Raw genomic sequence first — 23,406 nt, forward strand, 5'->3', positions numbered from 1 at the left:
TTGAACAACAACACAACATGTAAACAAGTGTACGTATTATCACTACTAAAAACAACTAACTAGTACAACAACACAACATGTAAACAAGTGCGAGTATTATCGCTACTAAAAACAACTAACTAGAACAACAACACAACATGTAAGCAAGTGTGAGTATTGTCACTACTAAAAACAACTAACTTGGACAACAAAAATAAAATTCAAACAAGTGTGAGTATTATCACTACTAAAAACAACTAACTTGGACAACAAAATAACGTGCAAAACAGTGTGAGTATTATCACTACTAAAAACAACTAACGAGAAAAACAAAGTAACATGTAAACAAGTGTGAGTATTATCTTGAACAACAACACAACATGTAAACAAGTGTACGTATTATCTACTAAAAACAACTAACTAGTACAACAAGACAACATGTAAACATGTGTGAGTATTATCGTAAACAACAACACAACATTTTAACAAGTGTAAGTATTGTCACTACTAAAAACAACTAACTTGGACAACAAAAATAACATGTAAACAAGTGTGAGTATTATCACTACTAAAACAACTAACTAGAACAACACAATATATAAACAAGTGTGATTATTATCACCCCTAAAAATAACTAACTTGAACAACAACACAACATGTAAACATTGTGAGTATTATCACTACTAAAAACAACTAACTAGAACAACAAAGTAACATGTAAACAAGTGTGAGTATTATCTTGAACAACAACACAACATGTAAACAAGTGTACGTATTATCACTACTAAAAACAACTAACTAGTACAACAACACAACATGTAAACAAGTGTGAGTATTATCGCTACTAAAAACAACTAACTAGAACAACAACACAACATGTAAGCAAGTGTGAGTATTGTCACTACTAAAAACAACTAACTTGGACAACAAAAATAACATTTAAACAAGTGTGAGTATTATCACTACTAAAAACAACTAACTAGAACAACACAATATATAAACAAGTGTGATTATTATCACCCCTAAAAATAACTAACTTGAACAACAACACAACATGTAAACAGTGTGAGTATTATCACTACTAAAAACAACTAACTAGAACAACACATGTAAACAAGGGTGAGTATTACCACTACTAAAAACACAACTAACTAGAACAACGCAACATATAAATAAAGTTGATTTGATGTAAACAAGTGTGAGTATTATCACTACTAAAACAACTAACTAGAACAACACAACATGTTAACAAGTGTGATTATTATCACCACTAAAAAAACCTAACTTGAACAACAACAAACAACATGTAAACAGTGTGAAAATTATCATTACTAAAAACAACTAACTAGAACAACACAACATGTAAACAAGTGTGAGTAGTATCATAAACAACAACACAACATGTAAACAAGTGTAAGTATTGTCACTACTAAAACAACTAACTTGGACAACAAAAATAACATTTAAACAAGTGTGAGTATTATCACTACTAAAAACAACTAACTTGGACAACAAAATAACGTGCAAAACAGTGTGAGTATTGTCACTACTAAAAACAACTAACGAGAAAAACAAAGTAACATGTAAACAAGTGTGAGTATTATCTTGAACAACAACACAACATGTAAACAAGTGTACATATTATCACTACTAAAAACAACTAACTAGTACAACAAGACAACATGTAAACATGTGTGAGTATTATCGTAAACAACAACACAACATTTTAACAAGTGTAAGTATTGTCACTACTAAAAACAACTAACTTGGACAACAAAAATAACATGTAAACAAGTGTGAGTATTATCACTACTAAAACAACTAACTAGAACAACACAATATATAAACAAGTGTGATTATTATCACCCCTAAAAATAACTAACTTGAACAACAACACAACATGTAAACAGTGTGAGTATTATCACTACTAAAAACAACTAACGAGAAAAACAAAGTAACATGTAAACAAGTGTGAGTATTATCTTGAACAACAACACAACATGTAAACAAGTGTACGTATTATCACTACTAAAAACAACTAACTAGTACAACAACACAACATGTAAACAAGTGCGAGTATTATCACTACTAAAAACAACTAACTAGAACAACAACACAACATGTAAGCAAGTGTGAGTATTGTCACTACTAAAAACAACTAACTTGGACAACAAAATAACGTGCAAAACAGTGTGAGTATTATCACTACTAAAAACAACTAACTAGAACAACAACACAACATGTAAGCAAGTGTGAGTATTATCACTACTAAAAACAACTAACTTGGACAACAAAATAACGTGCAAAACAGTGTGAGTATTATCACTACTAAAAACAACTAACGAGAAAAACAAAGTAACATGTAAACAAGTGTGAGTATTATCTTGAACAACAACACAACATGTAAACAAGTGTACGTATTATCACTACTAAAAACAACTAACTAGTACAACAAGACAACATGTAAACATGTGTGAGTATTATCGTAAACAACAACACAACATTTTAACAAGTGTAAGTATTATCACTACTAAAAACAACTAACTTGGACAACAAAAATAACATGTAAACAAGTGTGAGTATTATCACTACTAAAACAACTAACTAGAACAACACAATATATAAACAAGTGTGATTATTATCACCCCTAAAAATAACTAACTTGAACAACAACACAACATGTAAACAGTGAGAGTATTATCACTACTAAAAACAACTAACTAGAACAGCAACACAATATGTAAACAGTGTGAGTATTATCACTACTAAAAACAACTAACTAGAACAACAACACAACATGTAAACAAGTGCGAGTATTATCACAACTAACTAGAACAACAACACAACATGTAAGCAAGTGTGAGTATTGTCACTACTAAAAACAACTAACTTGGACAGCCAAAATAACATTTAAACAAGTGTGAGTATTATCACTACTAAAAACAACTAACTCGGACAACAAAATAACGTGCAAAACAGTGTGAGTATTGTCACTACTAAAAACAACTAACGAGAAAAACAAAGTAACATGTAAACAAGTGTGAGTATTATCTTGAACAACAACACAACATGTAAACAAGTGTGAGTATTATCACTACTAAAAACAACTAACTAGTACAACAAGACAACATGTAAACATGTGTGAGTATTATCGTAAACAACAACACAACATTTTAACAAGTGTAAGTATTGTCACTACTAAAAACAACTAACTTGGACAACAAAAATAACATGTAAACAAGTGTGAGTATTATCACTACTAAAACAACTAACTAGAACAACACAATATATAAACAAGTGTGATTATTATCACCCCTAAAAATAACTAACTTGAACAACAAACAACATGTAAACAGTGTGAGTATTATCACTACTAAAAACAACTAACTAGAACAACAAAGTAACATGTAAACAAGTGTGAGTATTATCTTGAACAACAACACAACATGTAAACAAGTGTACGTATTATCACTACTAAAAACAACTAACTAGTACAACAACACAACATGTAAACAAGTGCGAGTATTATCGCTACTAAAAACAACTAACTAGAACAACAACACAACATGTAAGCAAGTGTGAGTATTGTCACTACTAAAAACAACTAACTTGGACAACAAAAATAACATTTAAACAAGTGTGAGTATTATCACTACTAAAAACAACTAACTAGTACAACAACACAACATGTAAACAAGTGTGAGTATTATCACTACTAAAAACAACTAACTAGTACAACAACACAACATGTAAACATGTGTGAGTATTATCGTAAACAACAACACAACATTTTAACAAGTGTAAGTATTGTCACTACTAAAAACAACTAACTTGGACAACAAAAATAACATGTAAACAAGTGTGAGTATTATCACTACTAAAACAACTAACTAGAACAACACAATATATAAACAAGTGTGATTATTATCACCCCTAAAAATAACTAACTTGAACAACAACACAACATGTAAACAGTGTGAGTATTATCACTACTAAAAACAACTAACTAGAACAACACATGTAAACAAGGGTGAGTATTACCACTACTAAAAACACAACTAACTAGAACAACACAACATATAAATAAAGTTGATTTGATGTAAACAAGTGTGAGTATTATCACTACTAAAACAACTAACTAGAACAACACAACATGTTAACAAGTGTGATTATTATCACCACTAAAAAAACCTAACTTGAACAACAACAACAACATGTAAACAGTGTGAAAATTATCATTACTAAAAACAACTAACTAGAACAACACAACATGTAAACAAGTGTGAGTATTATCTTAAACAACAACACAACATGTAAACAAGTGTAAATATTATCACTACTAAAAACAACTAACTAGAACAACACAACATGTAAACAAGTGTGAGTAGTATCATAAACAACAACACAACATGTAAACAAGTGTAAGTATTGTCACTATTAAAACAACTAACTTGGACAACAAAATAGCGTGCAAACAAGTGTGAGTATTATCACTACTAAAACAACTAACTAGAACAACACAATATGTAAACATGTGTGATTATTATCACCACTAAAAACAACTAACTTGAACAACAACACAACATGTAAACAGTGAGAGTATTATCACTACTAAAAACAACTAACTAGAACAGCAACACAATATGTAAACAGTGTGAGTATTATCACTACTAAAAACAACTAACTAGAACAACACATGTAAACAAGGGTGAGTATTACCACTACTAAAAACACAACTAACTAGAACAACAACAACACAACATATAAATAAAGTTGATTTGATTTGATGTAAACAAGTGTGAGTATTATCACTACTAAAACAACTAACTAGAACAACACAATATGTTAACAAGTGTGAGTATTATCACCACTAAAAACAACTAACTTGAACTACAACAAACAACATGTAAACAGTGTGAGTATTATCACTACTAAAAACAACTAACTAGAACAACAACGCAACATTTACACAGTGAGTATTATCACTACTAAAAACAACTAACTTGAACAACAACAAACATGTAAACAGAGTGAGAGTATTATCACTACTAAAACAACTAACTAGAACAACAACACAACATGTAAACAAGTGTGAGTATTATCACTACTAAAAGCACAATTAACTAGAACAACAACACAACATGTAAACAAGTGTGATACTTATCACCACTAAAAACAACTAACTTGAACAACAACACAACATGTAAACAGTGTGAGTATTATCACTACAAAATAACAACTAATTAGAACAACAACACAACATGTAAACAAGTGTGAGAGTATTATTACTACTAAAAACAACAACACAACATTTACACAGTATGAGTATTATCACCACTAAAAACAACTAACTAGAACAACAACACAACATGTAAAAAGTGTGAGTATTATCACTACTAAAAACAACAACACAACATTTACACAGTGTGAATATTATCACTACTAAAAACAACTAACTAGAACAACACAATATGTAAACAAGTGTGAGTATTATCACCACTAAAAACAACTAACTTGAACTACAACAAACAACATGTAAACAGTGTGAGTATTATCACTACTAAAAACAACTAACTCGAACAACAACACAACATTTACACAGTGTGAGTATTATCACTACTAAAAACAACTAACTTGAACAACAACAAACAACATGTAAACAGAGTGAGAGTATTATCACTACTAAAACAACTAATTAGAACAACAACACAACATGTAAACAAGTGTGAGTATTATCACGACTAAAAGCACAATATACTAGAACAACAACAAAACATGTAAACAAGTGTGATTATTATCACCACTGAAAACAACTAACTTGAACAACAACACAACATGTAAACAGTGTAAGTATTATCACTACAAAATAACAATTAATTAGAACAACAACACAACATGTAAACAAGTGTGAGAGTATTATCACCACTAAAAACAACTAACTTGAACTACAACAAACAACATGTAAACAGTGTGAGTATTATTACTACTAAAAACAACTAACTAGAACAACAACACAACATGTAAACAGTGTGAGTATTATTACTACTAAAAACAACTAACTAGAACAACAACACAACATGTAAACAGTGTGAGAGTATTATCACTACTAAAAACAACTAACTCGAACAACAACAAACAACATGTAAACAGAGTGAGAGTATTATCACTACTAAAACAACTAACTTGAACAACAACAAACATGTAAACAGAGTGAGAGTATTATCACTACTAAAACAACAACACAACATGTAAACAAGTGTGAGTATTATCACTACTAAAAGCACAATATACTAGAACAACAACAAAACATGTAAACAAGTGTGATTATTATCACCACTAAAAACAACTAACTTGAACAACAACACAACATGTAAACAGAGTGAGAGTATTATCACTACTAAAACAACAACACAACATGTAAACAAGTGTGAGTATTATCACTACTAAAAGCACAATATACTAGAACAACAACAAAACATGTAAACAAGTGTGATTATTATCACCACTAAAAACAACTAACTTGAACAACAACACAACATGTAAACAGAGTGAGAGTATTATCACTACTAAAACAACAACACAACATGTAAACAAGTGTGAGTATTATCACTACTAAAAGCACAATATACTAGAACAACAACAAAACATGTAAACAAGTGTGATTATTATCACTACTAAAAACAACTAACTAGAACAACACAATATGTAAACAAGTGTGAGTATTATCACTACTAAAAACAACAACACAACCTTTACACAGTGTGATTATGATGTATTCAGATTGATGACAATAGTGATTAAATGTGATAAAGTGTACCGTATTTTCCGCACTATTAGCCGCACCTAAAAACCACAAATTTTCTCAAAAGCTGACAGTGCGGCTTATAACCCGGTGCGCTTTATATATGGATAAATATTAAGATTCATTTTCATAAAGTTTCGGTCTCGCAACTTCGGTAAACAGCCGCCATCTTTTTTCCCGGTAGAACAGGAAGCGCTTCTTCTTCTACGCAAGCAACCGCCAAGGTAAGCACCCGCCCCCATAGAACAGGAAGCGCTTCTTCTTCTACTGTAAGCAACCACCCGCCCGCGTAGAAGAAGAAAAAACGCGCGGATATCACCGTACGTTTCATTTCATTTGTGTGTTTACATCTGTAAAGACCACAAAATGGCTCCTACAAAGCGACAGGGATCTGGTTCATGAAAAGACGCAATCTCTCCATCCGCACACGGATTACTATTTCACAGCAACTGATATTCCTGTGAACCGCACTGTGGATACAACGGGAGCACGTACGGTGAATATTCGCACCACAGGGAATGAGAAGTCATCCTTCACTGTGGTTCTAGCTTGCCATGCTAATGGCCAGAAACTTCCACCCATGGTGATATTCAAAAGGAAGACCTTGCCAAAAGAGACCTTTCCAGCCGGCGTCATCATAAAAGCTAACTCGAAGGGATGGATGAAGAAAAGATGAGCGAGTGGTTAAGGTAAGTTTAAGTTTACGCGAAGAGGCCGGGTGGCTTTTTTCACGCAGCTTCGTCCATGTTGATATACGACTCCATGCGCGCCCACATCACGCTGGTTTTAATATATTATTAAAGTTTGACTGACCTATCTGACTGTTTTTTTGACATTCCTTTAGCGCAGTTAGATGCGGCTTATAACACGGGGCGGCTTATAGGTGGACAAAGTTTTGAAATATGCCGTTCATTGAAGGCGCGGCTTATAACCCAGGGCGCCTTATGGTGCGGAAAATACGGTAGTTGCAAGCAAATCTCCAGGTCTACTCTGCCAGCGTTTTGTGGTCCCCAGCTTGTTGTCCAAGTACTAGTAGCAGCTGACGCTCTTAAAAAGAAGTTTAGTATCTGGATGCTAATTGTAGCTTGTGTTGCTTAGTTAAACGTAGACATGTTTGCTGTAGCACGTTAGTAAACATTTGACACCTGCGTCCCAACCTCGGGGGCGATGTAGTCCGGGGTCCCACAGAAGGTGGACGTCCTTGATTCCTCCTGCATGGTCTCCTTGCACATGCCAAAGTCTGCGATCTTGATGTGTCCCTCGGAGTCCAGCAGCACATTGTCCAGCTTCAGGTCCCTGCACAAACACCCCGGGACCTTTTCTTTTTGGCCTTTTTGAAGGTTTATTGATTCTCACCTGTAAATGACTCCTTTGGAGTGCAGGAACTGAAGGCCGCAGACGATCTCAGCCGCGTAAAAGCTGCAGGAAGAAAGAGGAAGAAAGGAAGGTGGCTTGTGTGCTCCAGGTCCTGGAAGTACATGGTATGATGGCACTGGACACGTACGTGGATCTGTGCAGGTCAAACCTGTGGCAGTTCTGGATGTGGAACATGAGATCGCCTCCATTCAGGTACTCCATCGCAAAAAACAGGTTCTCCTGGGGACAGAGACTTTGCCAGGTTAGGATAGGACTTTATTGTCATTGCACAAGTACAAACAAACAGCACAAACCCGTTCAAGATTAGACAAACAAAACAGTGTACAGGGTTACAGAACAGGAACGCCGATGGGTCGCCAAAGGCGCCCCGTAAAAGATGGGAAAAAGGTCAAACGCTGGGGAAGAAGATGAGTAAAAAAATACAATCTAGACTGGGCTCCTAAGGGGGCCCAGTCTGGAGTGGGGAAAAAACCTCCACACCATGCACACATAAACATCCATCCATCCATCCATCTTCTTCCGCTTATCCGAGGTCGGGTCGCGGGGGCAGCAGCCTAAGCAGGGAAGCCCAGACTTCCCTCTCCCCAGCCACTTCGTCCAGCTCCTCCCGGGGGATCCCGAGGCGTTCCCAGGCCAGCCGGGAGACATAGTCTTCCCAACGTGTCCTGGGTCTTCCCCGCGGCCTCCTACCGGTCGGACGTGCCCTAAACACCTCCCTAGGGAGGCGTTCGGGTGGCATCCTGACCAGATGCCCGAACCACCTCATCTGACTCCTCTCCATGTGGAGGAGCAGCGGCTTTACTTTGAGCTCCCCCCGGATGGCAGAGCTTCTCACCCTATCTCTAAGGGAGAGCCCCGCCACCCGGCGGAGGAAACTCATTTCGGCCGCTTGTACCCGTGATCTTGTCCTTTCGGTCATAACCCAAAGCTCATGACCATAGGTGAGGATGGGAACGTAGATCGACCGGTAAATTGAGAGCCTTGCCTTCCGGCTCAGCTCCTTCTTCACCACAACGGATCGATACAGCGTCCACATTACTGAAGACGCCGCACCGATCCGCCTGTCAATCTCACGATCCACTCTTCCCTCACTCGTGAACAAGACTCCGAGGTACTTGAACTCCTCCACTTGGGGCAAGATCTCCTCCCCAACCCGGAGATGGCACTCCACCCTTTTCCGGGCGAGAACCATGGACTCGGACTTGGAGGTGCTGATTCTCATCCCAGTCGCTTCACACTCGGCTGCGAACCGATCCAGTGAGAGCTGAAGATCCTGGCCAGATGAAGCCATCAGGACCACATCATCTGCAAAAAGCAGAGACCTAATCCTGCAGCCACCAAACCAGATCCCCTCAACGCCTTGACTGCGCCTAGAAATTCTGTCCATAAAAGTTATGAACAGAATGGGTGACAAAGGGCAGCCTTGGCGGAGTCCAACCCTCACTGGAAACGTGTCCGACTTACTGCCGGCAATGCGGACCAAGCTCTGGCACTGAGCATACAGTATAATGTAACATAAACATGTTACATTTAATCACGACAACTCGCAACAGAGGGGGGGGGGAGTTGGGACCCTGGAGGTCGACTGCTGCTATAAAGCGCTGCCAGCCTTGCATCACCCCGAAGGGGAATCAAGCGGTGGTGAAGTCTTCGGTGTGTTGATGTAGTGTCCATAGGCCTGGGGCCTTTCTCATACCTGCCAACTTTTGAAATCAGAAAAACCTAGTAGCCAGGGTCCAGGAGCCGCAGGCCCCGGTAGGTCCAGGACAAAGTCCTGGTGGGGGGTTCAGGGGGGGCTTCGACGCAAAATGATTATTAGCATTCAGACAGGTTAAAATGTTGCTAAAACCATCACTTTTCTATCAGTCACAGTGACTTTTCAAAACAAAAATATTACAGCAAAAATCATATGTGATCAGCCAGTGCGATTGGAAGTCCATGCTCAATTATTGCCTCCGTAAATAAAACTTCGGCATTCATCACATCCAAAGAATCTGTTTGGGCGACGAAAAACGTTGAAAGTTTTCCACTTGTATCGCTAGCAACGGCATTAGACTTGTGTTTTTTTGTCCCAACGTGGTCTTTTACATCGCTAATTCCTCCGTGTCCGATCGAAAAATCTTGTCTGCACAAGGTGCAATTCGCGTAGTTTTCACCCTTTTTGGAACGGATAATTATTCCCGGATAGGCTTTTGAATATTCTTCACGGAATGACTGCAGTTTTCCTTTCGGTTTAAGACTCGTTTGCCATTTTTCTCCGGCTGATTCCATGATCGTTCGCTCGTTTGGAAACAATGGCAACTGGTGCCTCGTGCTTGGCAGCGGTGCTATAAATAGCCTCGCGCATGGCATTCGGAATGGCTCGATAGGAAGTTACGGGAAGCAGTGTCGATTGTCATTGTTGTTACGCGATTTCGTGAATAAAACTTTAAAAAAAAAAAAAAAATTTAATTAATGAAAAACCGTATTTTTTATCACTGCAACCGTAACCCGGAATAGGTTGATGAAAACCGTACTAATCACGGGAAAACCGGAGTAGTTGGCAGGTATGCTTTCTGCATGCAAGCAAAAGTTCGACTCCAGGTGTCGTTGAGGAGGGAGGGAGGTCAAAAGCGTCCATCATTGAGGAGTCCTCGGGGGATGTTTTCCGAACAGCCTGCTCCTGTTGTTGCAGCGTCAAGGCCATTCGAGGGAGTCAAATCGTAGATTAGGATTTTGGTTTTTCCGCGAGCAGACATTACAATGGCTTGTCTGTTCTATTCGTCCATGCTGGCCCTCATATCCAATTTTTCCCTTTCAACCAGCTTTTCCATGATGTGATCCATCTTGCGATCAAAATCGCCCCAGACTGTGATCTCACAGCCCGGCCCAAACCTTCCATTCCCTTTGGGCTCCTTGAGTGGCTGCCATTGTCTTACGGATTTGACGATACACCAGAGCAATGCCCAGCCCAATCAGCAGGTGCCCCACGATCACGGTTCCAAATATGTAGATGTCTCCCACGTCCTCGATGGAAAGGACTGAGAGGCACATGATTCTCCATTCATCCCAGGAATCTCTCACGTACCCCGCAGCAATGGTTCCATCAGGGCAGCCAGGCTCCCCAGAACCTCTTTTCCTCGTCGAAAAGATTTTGACAATTGAGTCGAGAGTCTAGCTGATCATTTCCATGTCTAATGTTTAGATTTGAAAGAGGCTTCAGAAAAGTGTAGATAAGACAAAACAAAGAGAGCAAGCAGAGAGAAGAAGGGAGTGGGAAAAAATGTGACCGCCCTCCCCAGAGGCATGACAGAAAAGGACATCAAGGCCAAGGAAAGGAGGTTTGGGGGGCTTACCTTTGTCTGGAAGGTGCAGTACAGGTGTGTGAGGAAGGGGTTTTCCCAGGCTAAAGAGAGGACCCTCCTCTCCACCATGGTGCACTCCACATCGTCGTCCATCAGAACCACGTCCTTCTTCAGAGCCTTGACAGCAAAAAAACGCCCGCTATTTTTCAGCTCGGCTAAAAACACCTGCGAAAAAAAACGACTTCTGTCAGAAAATACGTTTTTATTTTTGCGGATTTTTAATCCGATCACCTTGCCAAAGCTGCCCTTCCCGAGCATCTTGTGCAGAACAAAGTCGTCGATGGAAAATTTGGGCTGATCCTTCTTTGGGAAGGTGTAAAGAGGCTCCTCCTCCTCCTGGTCGACAGGCAGCTTGCTGGTGTCTGGGGGCCCCTCCCAGGAAACACCCTTCAACTCTGCAGGAAGTGACATGTTGAAGACAAGCACAGAAGACCCGCACTAACCGGGTGTACCTTTACTCGCCCAGTCGTCTGCCGTCGGCTCTTGGATCATTCCCGGCTGGCTGACACCGACTGGACCTTCTCGACCGACAATGTCACCTTCTCTGCTGGTCCTGGCCTGAAGGATGGAGGGTAAGTCCAGCAATAAACTACAACCCCAATTCCTCAGAGCTCTTGTCCTGACCTGCTGTTTGCTCTCAATAATGGCCAGAGCTTCTGCCATCAGCTTCTGGTTGACTCCACACAGGTTGGCCACCTTCTTCTGACACTTGTGGTGGACGTTCATGCAACACTCTGCGCGGAAACAACCCGCAGTTGATGGCGACTTGCCGCAAAATGGTGCGCCTGTGTACGTATGGGTGTGCTCTCACCCTCACATTTCAGACCCTGCTTGGCCAGCCCCCACAGGAGGGTCCCACAGTGTTCACAGAAGGTGGGACTCTTGTAGTTGTACACTTTGAACCTGTGCGGCATGTCGATCTTGAAGCGCTCTTTGTGGATCTGACACACACACACACACACACAATGTAAGTGAGGAAAGAAAGCTTTTTCTGGACATTGAATTTAAGTACCGTATTTTTTGGACTATAAGGCGCACTTAAAATCCTTTCATTTTCTCAAAAATCGACAGTGCGCCTTGTAATTTTTTGCATTAAATTATACTGGCAATTTCATTGAATAAAACAAATGGTGAGCAAAATGTGTGTGTTTAAAAAAAATCTGTTTTTTAAAATACAGTTTTTTCAGTGATGGGCCATCAGGGCCAGCAAGGCGTTCTCCTATGGCAGGGGTCGGCAACCCAAAATGTTGAAGGAGACATATTGGACCAAAAATACAAAAAAAAATCTGTCTGGAGCCGCAAAAAATTAAAAGCCATATTACATACACATACCTGCCAACTTTTGAAATCAGAAAAACCTAGTAGCCAGGGTCCAAGGGCCGCAGGCCCCGGTAGGTCCAGGACAAAGTCCTGGTGGAGGGTTCAGGGCTTCGCCCCCCGACGCAAAATGATTATTAGCATTCAGACAGGTTAAAATGTTGCTAAAACCATCACTTTTCTATCAGTCACAGTGACTTTTCAAAACAAAAATATTACAGCAAAAATCATATGGGTTGATTGACATGTTTATTCTGTAAGATAACTTCAATAGTTTGAAATTATTTTGACAGTTAATGCCAGTTATCCTGTCAACCTTTCATAAGACTTCAATTTGTTCATTGAAAGTATAAACACTTTTTACAGTAAACAAATGGTAAAACAGTACTAAACAATTCCATTAAAAAAAAAATTGGTGTCATTATTAACTTTCTGTCCAAGCTTGTATAATCTACTGCCTTGTTCAATTGTAAAACATATTCTGTGCCTAAAATTCACATTTCTATCACAATTATCAAACTGTAAACATAGTAAGCTAACTTCATTAAAATTAATAGTCCTGTCAATAGCATGGAATTACAATTCAAATGTAGTTTTTTTGTAAGCCTTTCAAAAGAATTCAAAATATGAAAAATGAATGAAAATTAATTGAAGCCATCAGACACTTGAAAAGTGGCACATCACATCTCTAATGTAATCATTTGAACTTTTCAACAGAAATAGCACTGCAAAAATATGAAGGACATACTTCTGTATTTTGGTAGTTATGCTGTCAACATTTAACAAGATTTCTTCAACTTGGACTTGAAAGCATAAATAGTATAAACACTTTTAACAGTATAACAGTACTAAACAATTCCAATAGATAACATTGGTGTCATTACCTTTTTGTGGCTAAAATCCAAATGTATTCTATCAGATTGATCATACTGCAAAAATGATATGGTAACTTTATGATAAGTTTACTTGAAGTGGCATAAAACACTGAAAGTGATTGTTCCTATAAACCCTTTGTTTCAAATGTTTGTTCCACTTGTGGCAGTCGGGCACCAGCATACCGTCTTTGACAACTTGAAGTGGCATAAAACACTGAAAGTGATTGTTTCTATAACCCCTTTGTTTTAAATGTTTTATGCCACTTCAAGTTGTCAAAGACATGCTGTGAAATACAGCCGACAGGATTGCGCACCAAACACGAAGCAAGGCCAAAGCGCATGCATGGTGCAGGAGAACAAAGGACTTCTTTCATTTAAGGTTTGTGATAAACCATCAAACTCATCCGTTAAAAGGACTCTATAGTAATATAAAGCGAGTTTTTCTGGACATTATCATGCAAGAAAAGTTTATTTTTGGGACCGCGATCACCGCGTAATGATTTTTAAAGGTTGCATTACAAACATTTAACTGTCCCATGTGATCAGCCAGTGCGATTGGAAGTCCATGCTCAATTATTGCCTCCGTAAATAAAACTTCGGCATTTATCACATCCAAAGAATCTGTTTGGGCGACGAAAAACAGTGAAAGTTTTCCACTTGTATCGCTAGCAACGGCATTAGACTTGTGTTTTTTTGTCCCAACGTGGTCTTTTACATCGCTAATTCCTCCGTGTCCGATCGAAAAATCGTGTCTGCACAAGGTGCAATTCGCGTAGTTTTCCACCCTTTTTTTTTTTTTTAAATGAATGAAAAACCGTATTTTTTATCACTGCAACCGTAACCCGGAATAGGTTGATGAAAACCGTACGAATTACGGGAAAACCGGAGTAGTTGGCAGGTATGCATACAGATAGTGTGTCATGAGATATAAATTGAATTAAGATGACTTAAAGGAAACTAAATGAGCTCAAATATAGCTACAAATGAGGCATAATGATGCAATATGTACATATAGCTAGCCTAAATAGCATGTTAGCATCGATTAGCTCGCAGTCATGCAGTGACCAAATATGTCTGATTATCACTCCACACAAGTCAATAACATCAACAAAACTCACCTTTGTGGATTCATGCACAACGTTAAAAGTTTGGTGGACAAAATGAGACAGAAAAAGAAGTGGCATAAAACACGTCCTAGAAAGTCGGAGAAAGTTATACATGTAAACAAACTAGGGTGAGTTCAAGGTCCGCCAAAATTAGTAGGACAAAACGGCGCTCGCCAAATACTCGAATCAGTGAAGCATGTTTAATATAAACAGTGTGATTTATAACAATTAGGGAGGTTTGTGTCATGTTTGTCCTCCTACAGAAACCATATTAAAACAAAAAATATATATTTTTCCCCCTCATCTTTTTCCATTTTTCATACATTTTTGAAAAAGCTCCAGAGAGCCACTAGGGCGGCGCTAAAGAGCCGCATGCGGCTCTAGAGCCGCGGGTTGCCGACCCGTGTCCTATGGCCTAACATAACCAGAAATCATGATCATAATTAATGATAAAAGTCATTTTTAATTTGCTTTCCCTAAATATAAAAAAGTATTCATATTCTGTTCATGTCATATTATGCTCCTTCCAATGCTGTTGTTTTTAGGTTAGAATTTGTATCCAATCAGAATTCAGCTAGCTTATGTTGCCATGCTGTCCCAAATCTGCCCAGGGCCTTCAGAATCAACAATGTAAGCGAACCGGCACATACAGTTGATAGATAATTGCAGATCACGGCGGTGCTATGCAGATCAGCAGAGCCACACCCGGGACCGCCAGCGGATGAATTTGAGAACACATACAGTTGATAGACAGTTGCGATAGCCAAGTTGTTGACAGTAGCCTATATAGGTAGCCTGATGTTAACGAGACTGTGATTGGATACTCACTTGTCATTCCAAATATAGTATCCAATCCCAAGTTGCAATTTACTAAAAGCAGGAAGATTTAGATTAGATTTAGATTTATTGGAAAATTCATTTTCACTGCCGTACATTTGAACAATAGACATTACATATCACGAAACAAAAATAAGAAAAAGACATCATACATGACCAACACACATTTACAGGCTTGTCAGACAGGTCGGCCGAGCCTGCTGTTAAGGGTGGCTATAGCTGCAGGGATAAGGCTTTTCCTGAGGCGGGCCCTCCGGAATTTGATGGTTCTGTACCTGCGCCCTGATAGTAGTTGGATGATGTATTTAACAGGGGCCAGGAGACGCCAGCATATAACCCCAATCCTTGAGAGTTTGCACTGGCTCCCTGTTCATTTTGGAATTGATTTTAAAACCTTGCTGTTTGTTTTTAAAGCTTTACATGGACTGGCACCTCAGTATATCTTGGACCTCATCCAAACTTACAATCCTGCGCGCGCTCTGAGGTCCGAGAGCCAGCTCCAGCTCGTGGTGTCCAAGACGAGACTTAAAACCAGGGGAGACAGGACCTTCTCTGTGGTCGGCCCTAAGCTCTGGAACACTCTGCCCCTCCATGTTCCAACTGCTCCCACAGTGGAGTGTTTTAAGTCTCGTCTTAAGACCCACTTTTATTCTCTGGCTTTTAACACTATGTGAGTTGTGTGCTCCTCTGTTGTCCTCTGTGTTTTTAACATTTTGCTTTTTGCTTTCTATTTACTGTTTTAATTGGTTTTACCCAGGGCCGGCCCGTGGCATAGGCCGTATAGGCAAATGCTAAGGGCGCCGTCCATCAGGGGGCGCCACGCCAGTGCCACAAATGTTGGAGAAAAAAAAAAAAAAAGTTGGTACTATTATTTCTAAATACAAAAAATAATCCCACGTTAATTAAAATGCAAAGTAAAGCCTATATAATAGAAATATTATTTGTTACAACATTAGCCCCCCCACCCCCCCGCACGGTGCGCCCCCTCCCTTCCCGTATCATGACTCTTTTTGGACGTCACCACATCAAAAAATCAACGACAAGATGTCAAAACGGCCAAAACTGTCAGGTGCCCAGGGAAGAAAAAAGAGAAAAGAAGAGGAGGAGAAACGAGAAAAAGACAAGAGGTAGCAGGTAGGTAACGTTAGCCTACATGAAATTATTTGTCTGTTACAGAATGTGATAGTAACCTGGCTTTTTAGCATTAAGCTAATGTTACATGATTCGGCAATTGCTAATCAATAAATAGCTAGTTCTGTTTTAACGTCGGGTTAATATTGTGGAGGGGGCTAAATTGTTATGGAAAATAATAATGTAACGTTAGGTAATTACAGTACTCCCGCCTTACATTCCTCAGGGACATTTGTATTAGATCTTTTAAGCAGGTGTTTTTTGTTTACATTGTTATTGCCTTCTGGTTAGCTAATGTTTGCCCTGCAGATAATAGTCACTTTTCTACCCCTTTATATATTAGGTATAGTTGTAAGCCTAGTTGTTAAAGTACACATCATTAATGTAAATTAAGCAATATGTATGTAAAAAATATTGTATTTCATATATTCATTTTTTATTTTTTGCATTCATTTATTTATTTATATATTTTTTTATCTTGTTAACTATTCTGATTGTTAATTTGCTTTCTTTAAGTAAAAAAAAGGTCAAAGACAAAGCTATTCGGTTTCTTGTGAGTATATACACTTCACTGCCGATGTGGGGGGGCGCCACCTAAAATCTTGCCTAGGGCGCCAGATTGGTTAGGGCCGGGCCTGGTTTTACCCTTTGAAATTGTTTTTAATCATATTTATTTTATATTGTTTTTAATTGTGTTTAATATTGTTGTGCAGCACTTTGGAAACATTTTGTTGTTTAAATGTGCTATATAAATAAAGTGGATTGGATGTATTGGTGTAGTGGGTGAGTGATATCCTGGACTATCGTGTTTGCCAGTCGAATGATGGACCTGTAGTTTAAATCTGAAGTGTTGCGCCGTAGAAATCACCAATACTCCCTTTTTTTTTACCCACAAAGAAGGAGAACATATATATATATTTGCATGGCCATTTTCAAGAAGGATATTTAAAGACAAACTACATCTTGGGAGACAATGTCGGCCAACCCCGGAAGCTAGCTCAGCTGTTCAAGAGATGAAAAGGGGAAATGCCCGCCACTTCAACTCGGATCAAGCGACTACGAGCTGGCTTATACGGCGTCGAATGGGTGCTAAAAATTGTGAGTTCAAATATTTAATTTCTTTATTTTTTCCGTTTAATCTGTTTTTTGCGATTTTAATTTTGACAGTACCACATAAGATATCTTTTATTTGCTAATGCGGGTTTATTGATTTTTAAATGCGCCAGAAAATAAGCCGTTTTGTGCGCTGTTGAGGTGTTTAATGACCAGTAGGGCGTAAATGTGTTCCTGTATAGTATTTCTCCAGCAATGGTCATGTGGTGACATCAATTGTAGTATTTTGAGAGGTGATCATTGAAGTCGGACATCACTGAAAGCCTAGGTGGGAAACGCACGGCCCGCCACTGAGTTTTTTGATTATCAGTAGAGATGTTCGATAATATCGGACTGCCGATATTATCGGCCGATAAATGCTTTAAAATGTAATAACAGGAATTATCGGTATCTGTTTCAAAATTATCGGTATCGGTTTCAAAAAGTACAATTTATGACTTTTTAAAACGCTGCTGTGTACACGGACGTAGGGAGAAGTACAGAGCGCCAATAAACCTTAAAGGCACTGCCTTTGCGTGCCGGCCCAGTCACATAATACCTACGGATTTTCACACACACAAGTGAATGCATGCATACTTGGTCAACAGCCATACAGGTCACACTGAGGGTGGCTGTATAAACAACTTTAACACTGTTACAAATATGCGCCACACTGTGGACCCACACCAAACAAGAATGACAAACACAGAACAAATACCCAGAATCCCTTGCAGCACTAACTCTTCTGGGACGCTACAATATACACCCCCTAAACCCCGCCACCCCCAACCCCGCCCACCTCAACCTCCTCATGCTCTCTCAGGGAGAGCATGCCCCAAATTCCAAGCTGCTGTTTTGAGGCATGTTAAAAAAAAATAATGCACTTTGTGACTTCAATAATAAATATGGCAGTGCCATGTTGGCATTTTTTTTTCCATAACTTGAGTTGATTTATTTTGGAAAACCTTGTTACATTGTTTAATGCATCCAGTGGGGCATCACAACAAAATTAGGCATAATAATGTGTTAATTCCACCACTGTATATATCGGTATCGGTTGATATCGGGATCGGTAATTAAGAGTTGGACAATATCGGATATCGGCAAAAAAGCCATTATCGGACATCTCTAATTATCAGTGTGTAAAAATTGAGTGTATAAGAATTCAAACTACCGTATTTTTCGAAGCATAAGTCGCACCGGCCGAAAATGCATAATAAAGAAGGAAAAAAACATATATAAGTCGCATTTTTTGGGGGAAATGTATTTGATAAAAGCCAACAGCAAGAATAGACATTTGAAAGGCAATTTAAAATTAAAGCTGCAAGCAGCATTGGTCGGGCCCGCATATTTGGCAGGTGCTAGTCCTAAATGTCCCAATACTTTTGTCCAGTGATAGTCATAAGTGTCCCAATACTTTTGTCTACTTTTAGTCTGAAGTGTCCCAAGACTTTTGTCTAGTGTACCTACCTTGTCTGCATTGTGTGGGCACGTTGGTGCTTCCTGCTTTTAAGCAGCCATCTTAAAAAAAACAGCAGCGCAGCAGCATCAGCGCAGCGGGTCTTTGAAGGGTCATAAAATCAAAACCAGAGCAGTTAGAAAAAAAGCGCTTCTGTCATTGTAATCACAAGGGTTCAATCTCTCTCCTGTGTTAGTTTGAAGGCGAAACGACAAACGCGCTCAGAGGAGATCGTTTTTGAAGGAAGGTGACCGGTTTTTACAAAAAAATTGTTTTGAAGGGGGAATAGCAAACTTCCTGTTGATTTTTGCTGGGGGTTGTCAATTTATGAAATGTAGGTCTAAGTGAGACCTACATTGAGGTTTTTGTTTCATGTCTCTCCGACCTTCCCAGTGGGAGTTACAGGCAGTTTTGTCATTTTTTTCTTCCGAGGAGCAGGTTTTTTTTTGCGTTTTATTAAAAAATTGCAGTAGAGCGCAATTTTGAGATTTGGGGTTAGGTTTTTTTTTAGATCGCAATGTTTGCCAGTCCTGATGTGTGCGTTCAGTTTGGTGAGTTTTGAAGCATGTTAAGGGGGTCAAATTACAGCTCAAAGAGGCAAAAGTGACTGTTTTTAGTACTTTTTTGTCTTGAAGGGGGAATTGCCAACTTCCTGTAGATTTTTGCCCGAGGAAATTAATTAAGGAAAAGTAGGCCTAAGTGAGACCTACATGGAGGTTTTTGTTTCATGTCTCTATGACATTCCTACTGGGAGTTAGAGGCAGTTTTCTTCCTAGAGGGCGCTAGAGCACAATTTTGAATTTTGGGGTTGTTTTTTTTTTATTAAAAGGCAATTTTTGGAGGTCCTGATGTGTGTGTTAAATTTGGAGAGTTTTGAAGTATGTTAAGGGGGTCAAATTACAGCGCAAAGCGCGGAAGAATAATAATAAAGAACAAAACCTTACAAATTCAATAGGTCCTTATGTCCCATTGCATCAGGACTAAAGGGAGTCCTTATACAATGGGCCATGCGGGCCCTAATAAATAAAGAATAGTGAACAACAGGCTGAATAAGTGTACGTTATATGAGGCATAAATAACCAACTGGTATGTTAACGTAACATATTATGGTAAGAGTCATTCAAATAACTATAACATATAGAACATGCTATACGTTTACCAAACAATCTAATCGCTAAATCCCATGAAATCTTATACGTCTAGTCTCTTACGTCAATGAGATCAATAATATTATAATGTGTTCATCATTTCACACATAAGTCACTCCTGAGTATAAGTCGCACCCCCGGCCAAACTATGAAAAAAACTGCGACTTATAGTCCGAAAAATATGGTACATTTTTAAACACACACATTTTGCAATATTTTGTTTAATGAACTTGTGAGCATAATTTGATTTAAAAATAATCAGTACACTTACCAGTACATCATTCGGTGACCAAAAAAAGCTTTGGTAATAAGGACACAAACTAACCGCCATAAACTTGCTACGAGCTCATGATTACCATAGTTTCTTTGCTGTTGATGGCCGACCCTGTGCATTTGGCAATGACTTTGTCGATGCATTTTTTGTGGATGGCTGCGTTGCAATCTGCGGGGAGGACAGAGGATGCATTATAAGGATCACGTCAAACTAACACAAACTAGTGTGACTCACGTCTGCACTGGTAACCTTGCTTGTTAAGACCCCTGCAGGCAGACAAACAGTATATGTTGGAATAATTGTTTGTAAGTTATCACAAAAGAAACGTTGTATTATGAATGCTGTCTTTCGAGGCCTAACAAGAGGAAGAAGGCTCGTGAAACGCCACTGTGATTTCAACACGGACAGATGGCAGGATCTGCTCAACTTCCAGAGGAACTCTCTTTGAAGTGTTAAACGAACTCTCTCTGAAGTATTTCACAAACTCTCTTCCAACTGTTTGGTGACCGAGGTCAACGCTGTTTACGACCCGCTGCCCTTTTGAAGCAACTGTGGTCAGGAGACGGGAGGGGTTATCCATTGTCCTCCAACACCTGCCCCAGCTGGATCCAGGAAGAGCCCAAGCCCGAGAAATCCCAATTCTTGGTCTTCAAAGCGACCGAAAACAATGACTGTTTTACATACTCCCCATTCCTGCTGAGACATGTGTTGGTGCGTGAACATTGAATATTGTAATAAAGAGGAGACGAAAACCTTCTTCGTCAGAGCGTGGTGCAGGACTGTACAGAGAGTGCAGTGGCCATGTCTCTCCTCAATATTGAGTCCAAATTGAATTCTGTCTCTGTTTGATTCCTTGCCTTTTGTCTTGTTTAATAGATGTCCTCAGTGTTTGAACGTGACAGTATATTCATTTTCTTTTTCAATATTAAAAGGGGTGAGTGGCGTACCAGACAAACTCCTTGCAGACAGAACAGAAGGTGGGTTGGGGGAAGAAGGTGGCGCTGAACTCGTGACATTTAACCACGTGAATTTTAGCCTGTTTGATAGCGCCGCGTCGCTGGTGGAGGGCGAACAGACCCTCTCGGTCCGGCTCGCCTTCGGCCTTCCCCGACGCGTCTGAAACACAGACAAAAACATTTGGATTCTAAGCAAAGTAACAACATTTGTTCACGAGTCGAACACTGCAAAAACTGAAATCTAAGTAAGATTGAATATCTCAAATAAGGGTGATATTTGCTTATTTTCTGTCTAATAAGATCATTCTTCTCACTAAGCAGATTTCATGTTGGAGTGTTTTACTTGTTTTAAGTGTTTTGGTCCTAAATGATCTCAGTAAGATATTACAGCTTGTTGCTGAGATTTGATGACCTATATTGAGTAAAACATGCTTGAAACTAGAATATCAAGTGTTGCAAAGCTGTGTCATCAACACTCACAAGTATAAAACTACTTTTTTAAAGTACTCATTTCTTACTTCAAGCATGAAAAAAAAAAAATCATGACTTTGACACAATTGTGTCTCATAATTAAAACAGATGACAGCCAAATGGACTTTGCTGTTTTATTTTCAATGAAACAATAGAAAATATGTACTCATATACAGAGGTGGGTAGAGTAGCCAGAAATTGTACTCAAGTAAGAGTACTGTTACTTTAGAGATTTATTACTCAAGTAAAAGTAAGGAGTAGTCACCCAAATATTTACTTGAGTAAAAGTAAAAAGTATGTTGTGAAAAAACTACTCAAGTACTGAGTAACTGATGAGTAACATACACACTCATATCATATATATATATATATATATATATATATATATATATATATATATATATATATATATGGCAAAAAAAGAACAATGCAACATTTGACGTCACTATGGGAAGTTTTGACGGAGCAGAAACGTGTGAACTCGTTGGGAGTTTCCTCCTCTCCCAGCTCGCTAGCCTCAACCTGAACCTTGGTATTTACCGTGATGACGGACTGGCAGTGTGTCGCGCCTCGCCAAGGAGCAGCGAGAATACCAAGAAGCGCATATGCCAAATTTTCAAAGAGAACGGCCTACGGATCACGATTGAAGCCAACAAGCAAACCGTCAACTTCCTCGACGTCACTTTCAACCTGAGAAATAACAGCTACCAACCATTCACGAAACCCAACACAACACTCCAATACGTGCACCATGACAGCAACCATCCACCCACCACCACGAAAAGAATACCTACCGGAATTAATAAAAGGCTATCGATGCTGTCATCTAGCAAAGCTGAATTTGACCAAGCAACCCCCCCGTACCAAAAAGCCCTTGATGAAAGTGTATACAATTTCACCCTCACCTATGAACCCACGCCAGGAAACCAACCAAAAAAGAACAGAAAACGAAACGACATCATCTGGTACAACCCCCCATACAGCAAAAACGTCTCAACTAACATTGGACACAAATTCCTCACTCTGATTGACAAACACTTTCCCAAAGACAACACCCTAAGAAAAGTATTCAACAAGAACAACATTAAATTGAGCTACAGCTGTATGAACAATATACGACAAATTATCTCAAACCACAACAAAACAATTGCAAATGAGCCGTCGGCCCCCGGAGAGAGCGACTCCAAAACCAACAAAGGCTGCAACTGCCGAAAGAAACCTGATTGCCCTCTCAACGG

The 23,406-nt window shown here is 39.0% G+C and overlaps 1 protein-coding gene across 1 annotated transcript in view; it reads right to left on the reverse strand.

Moving 5' to 3' along the window:
* prkcq (protein kinase C, theta) overlaps positions 1–23,406 on the reverse strand; it is a 75,878-nt gene that overhangs the window by 18,619 nt on the left and 33,853 nt on the right. Inside the window, exons 4-14 of the mRNA XM_061983548.1 lie at positions 21,689–21,857; positions 20,976–21,007; positions 20,824–20,909; positions 12,314–12,443; positions 12,127–12,236; positions 11,955–12,060; positions 11,734–11,897; positions 11,494–11,667; positions 8,286–8,377; positions 8,138–8,200; positions 7,927–8,077 (exon numbers count right to left, since the gene is read on the reverse strand). Coding sequence (XP_061839532.1) covers positions 7,927–8,077; positions 8,138–8,200; positions 8,286–8,377; positions 11,494–11,667; positions 11,734–11,897; positions 11,955–12,060; positions 12,127–12,236; positions 12,314–12,443; positions 20,824–20,909; positions 20,976–21,007; positions 21,689–21,857 — 1,277 coding nt within the window. The remainder of the gene's footprint in view (positions 1–7,926; positions 8,078–8,137; positions 8,201–8,285; positions 8,378–11,493; positions 11,668–11,733; positions 11,898–11,954; positions 12,061–12,126; positions 12,237–12,313; positions 12,444–20,823; positions 20,910–20,975; positions 21,008–21,688; positions 21,858–23,406) is intronic.

This window comes from Nerophis lumbriciformis, linkage group LG25 (genome assembly GCF_033978685.3).
Source record: "Nerophis lumbriciformis linkage group LG25, RoL_Nlum_v2.1, whole genome shotgun sequence".
Classification (NCBI taxonomy): Eukaryota; Metazoa; Chordata; class Actinopteri; order Syngnathiformes; family Syngnathidae; genus Nerophis; species Nerophis lumbriciformis.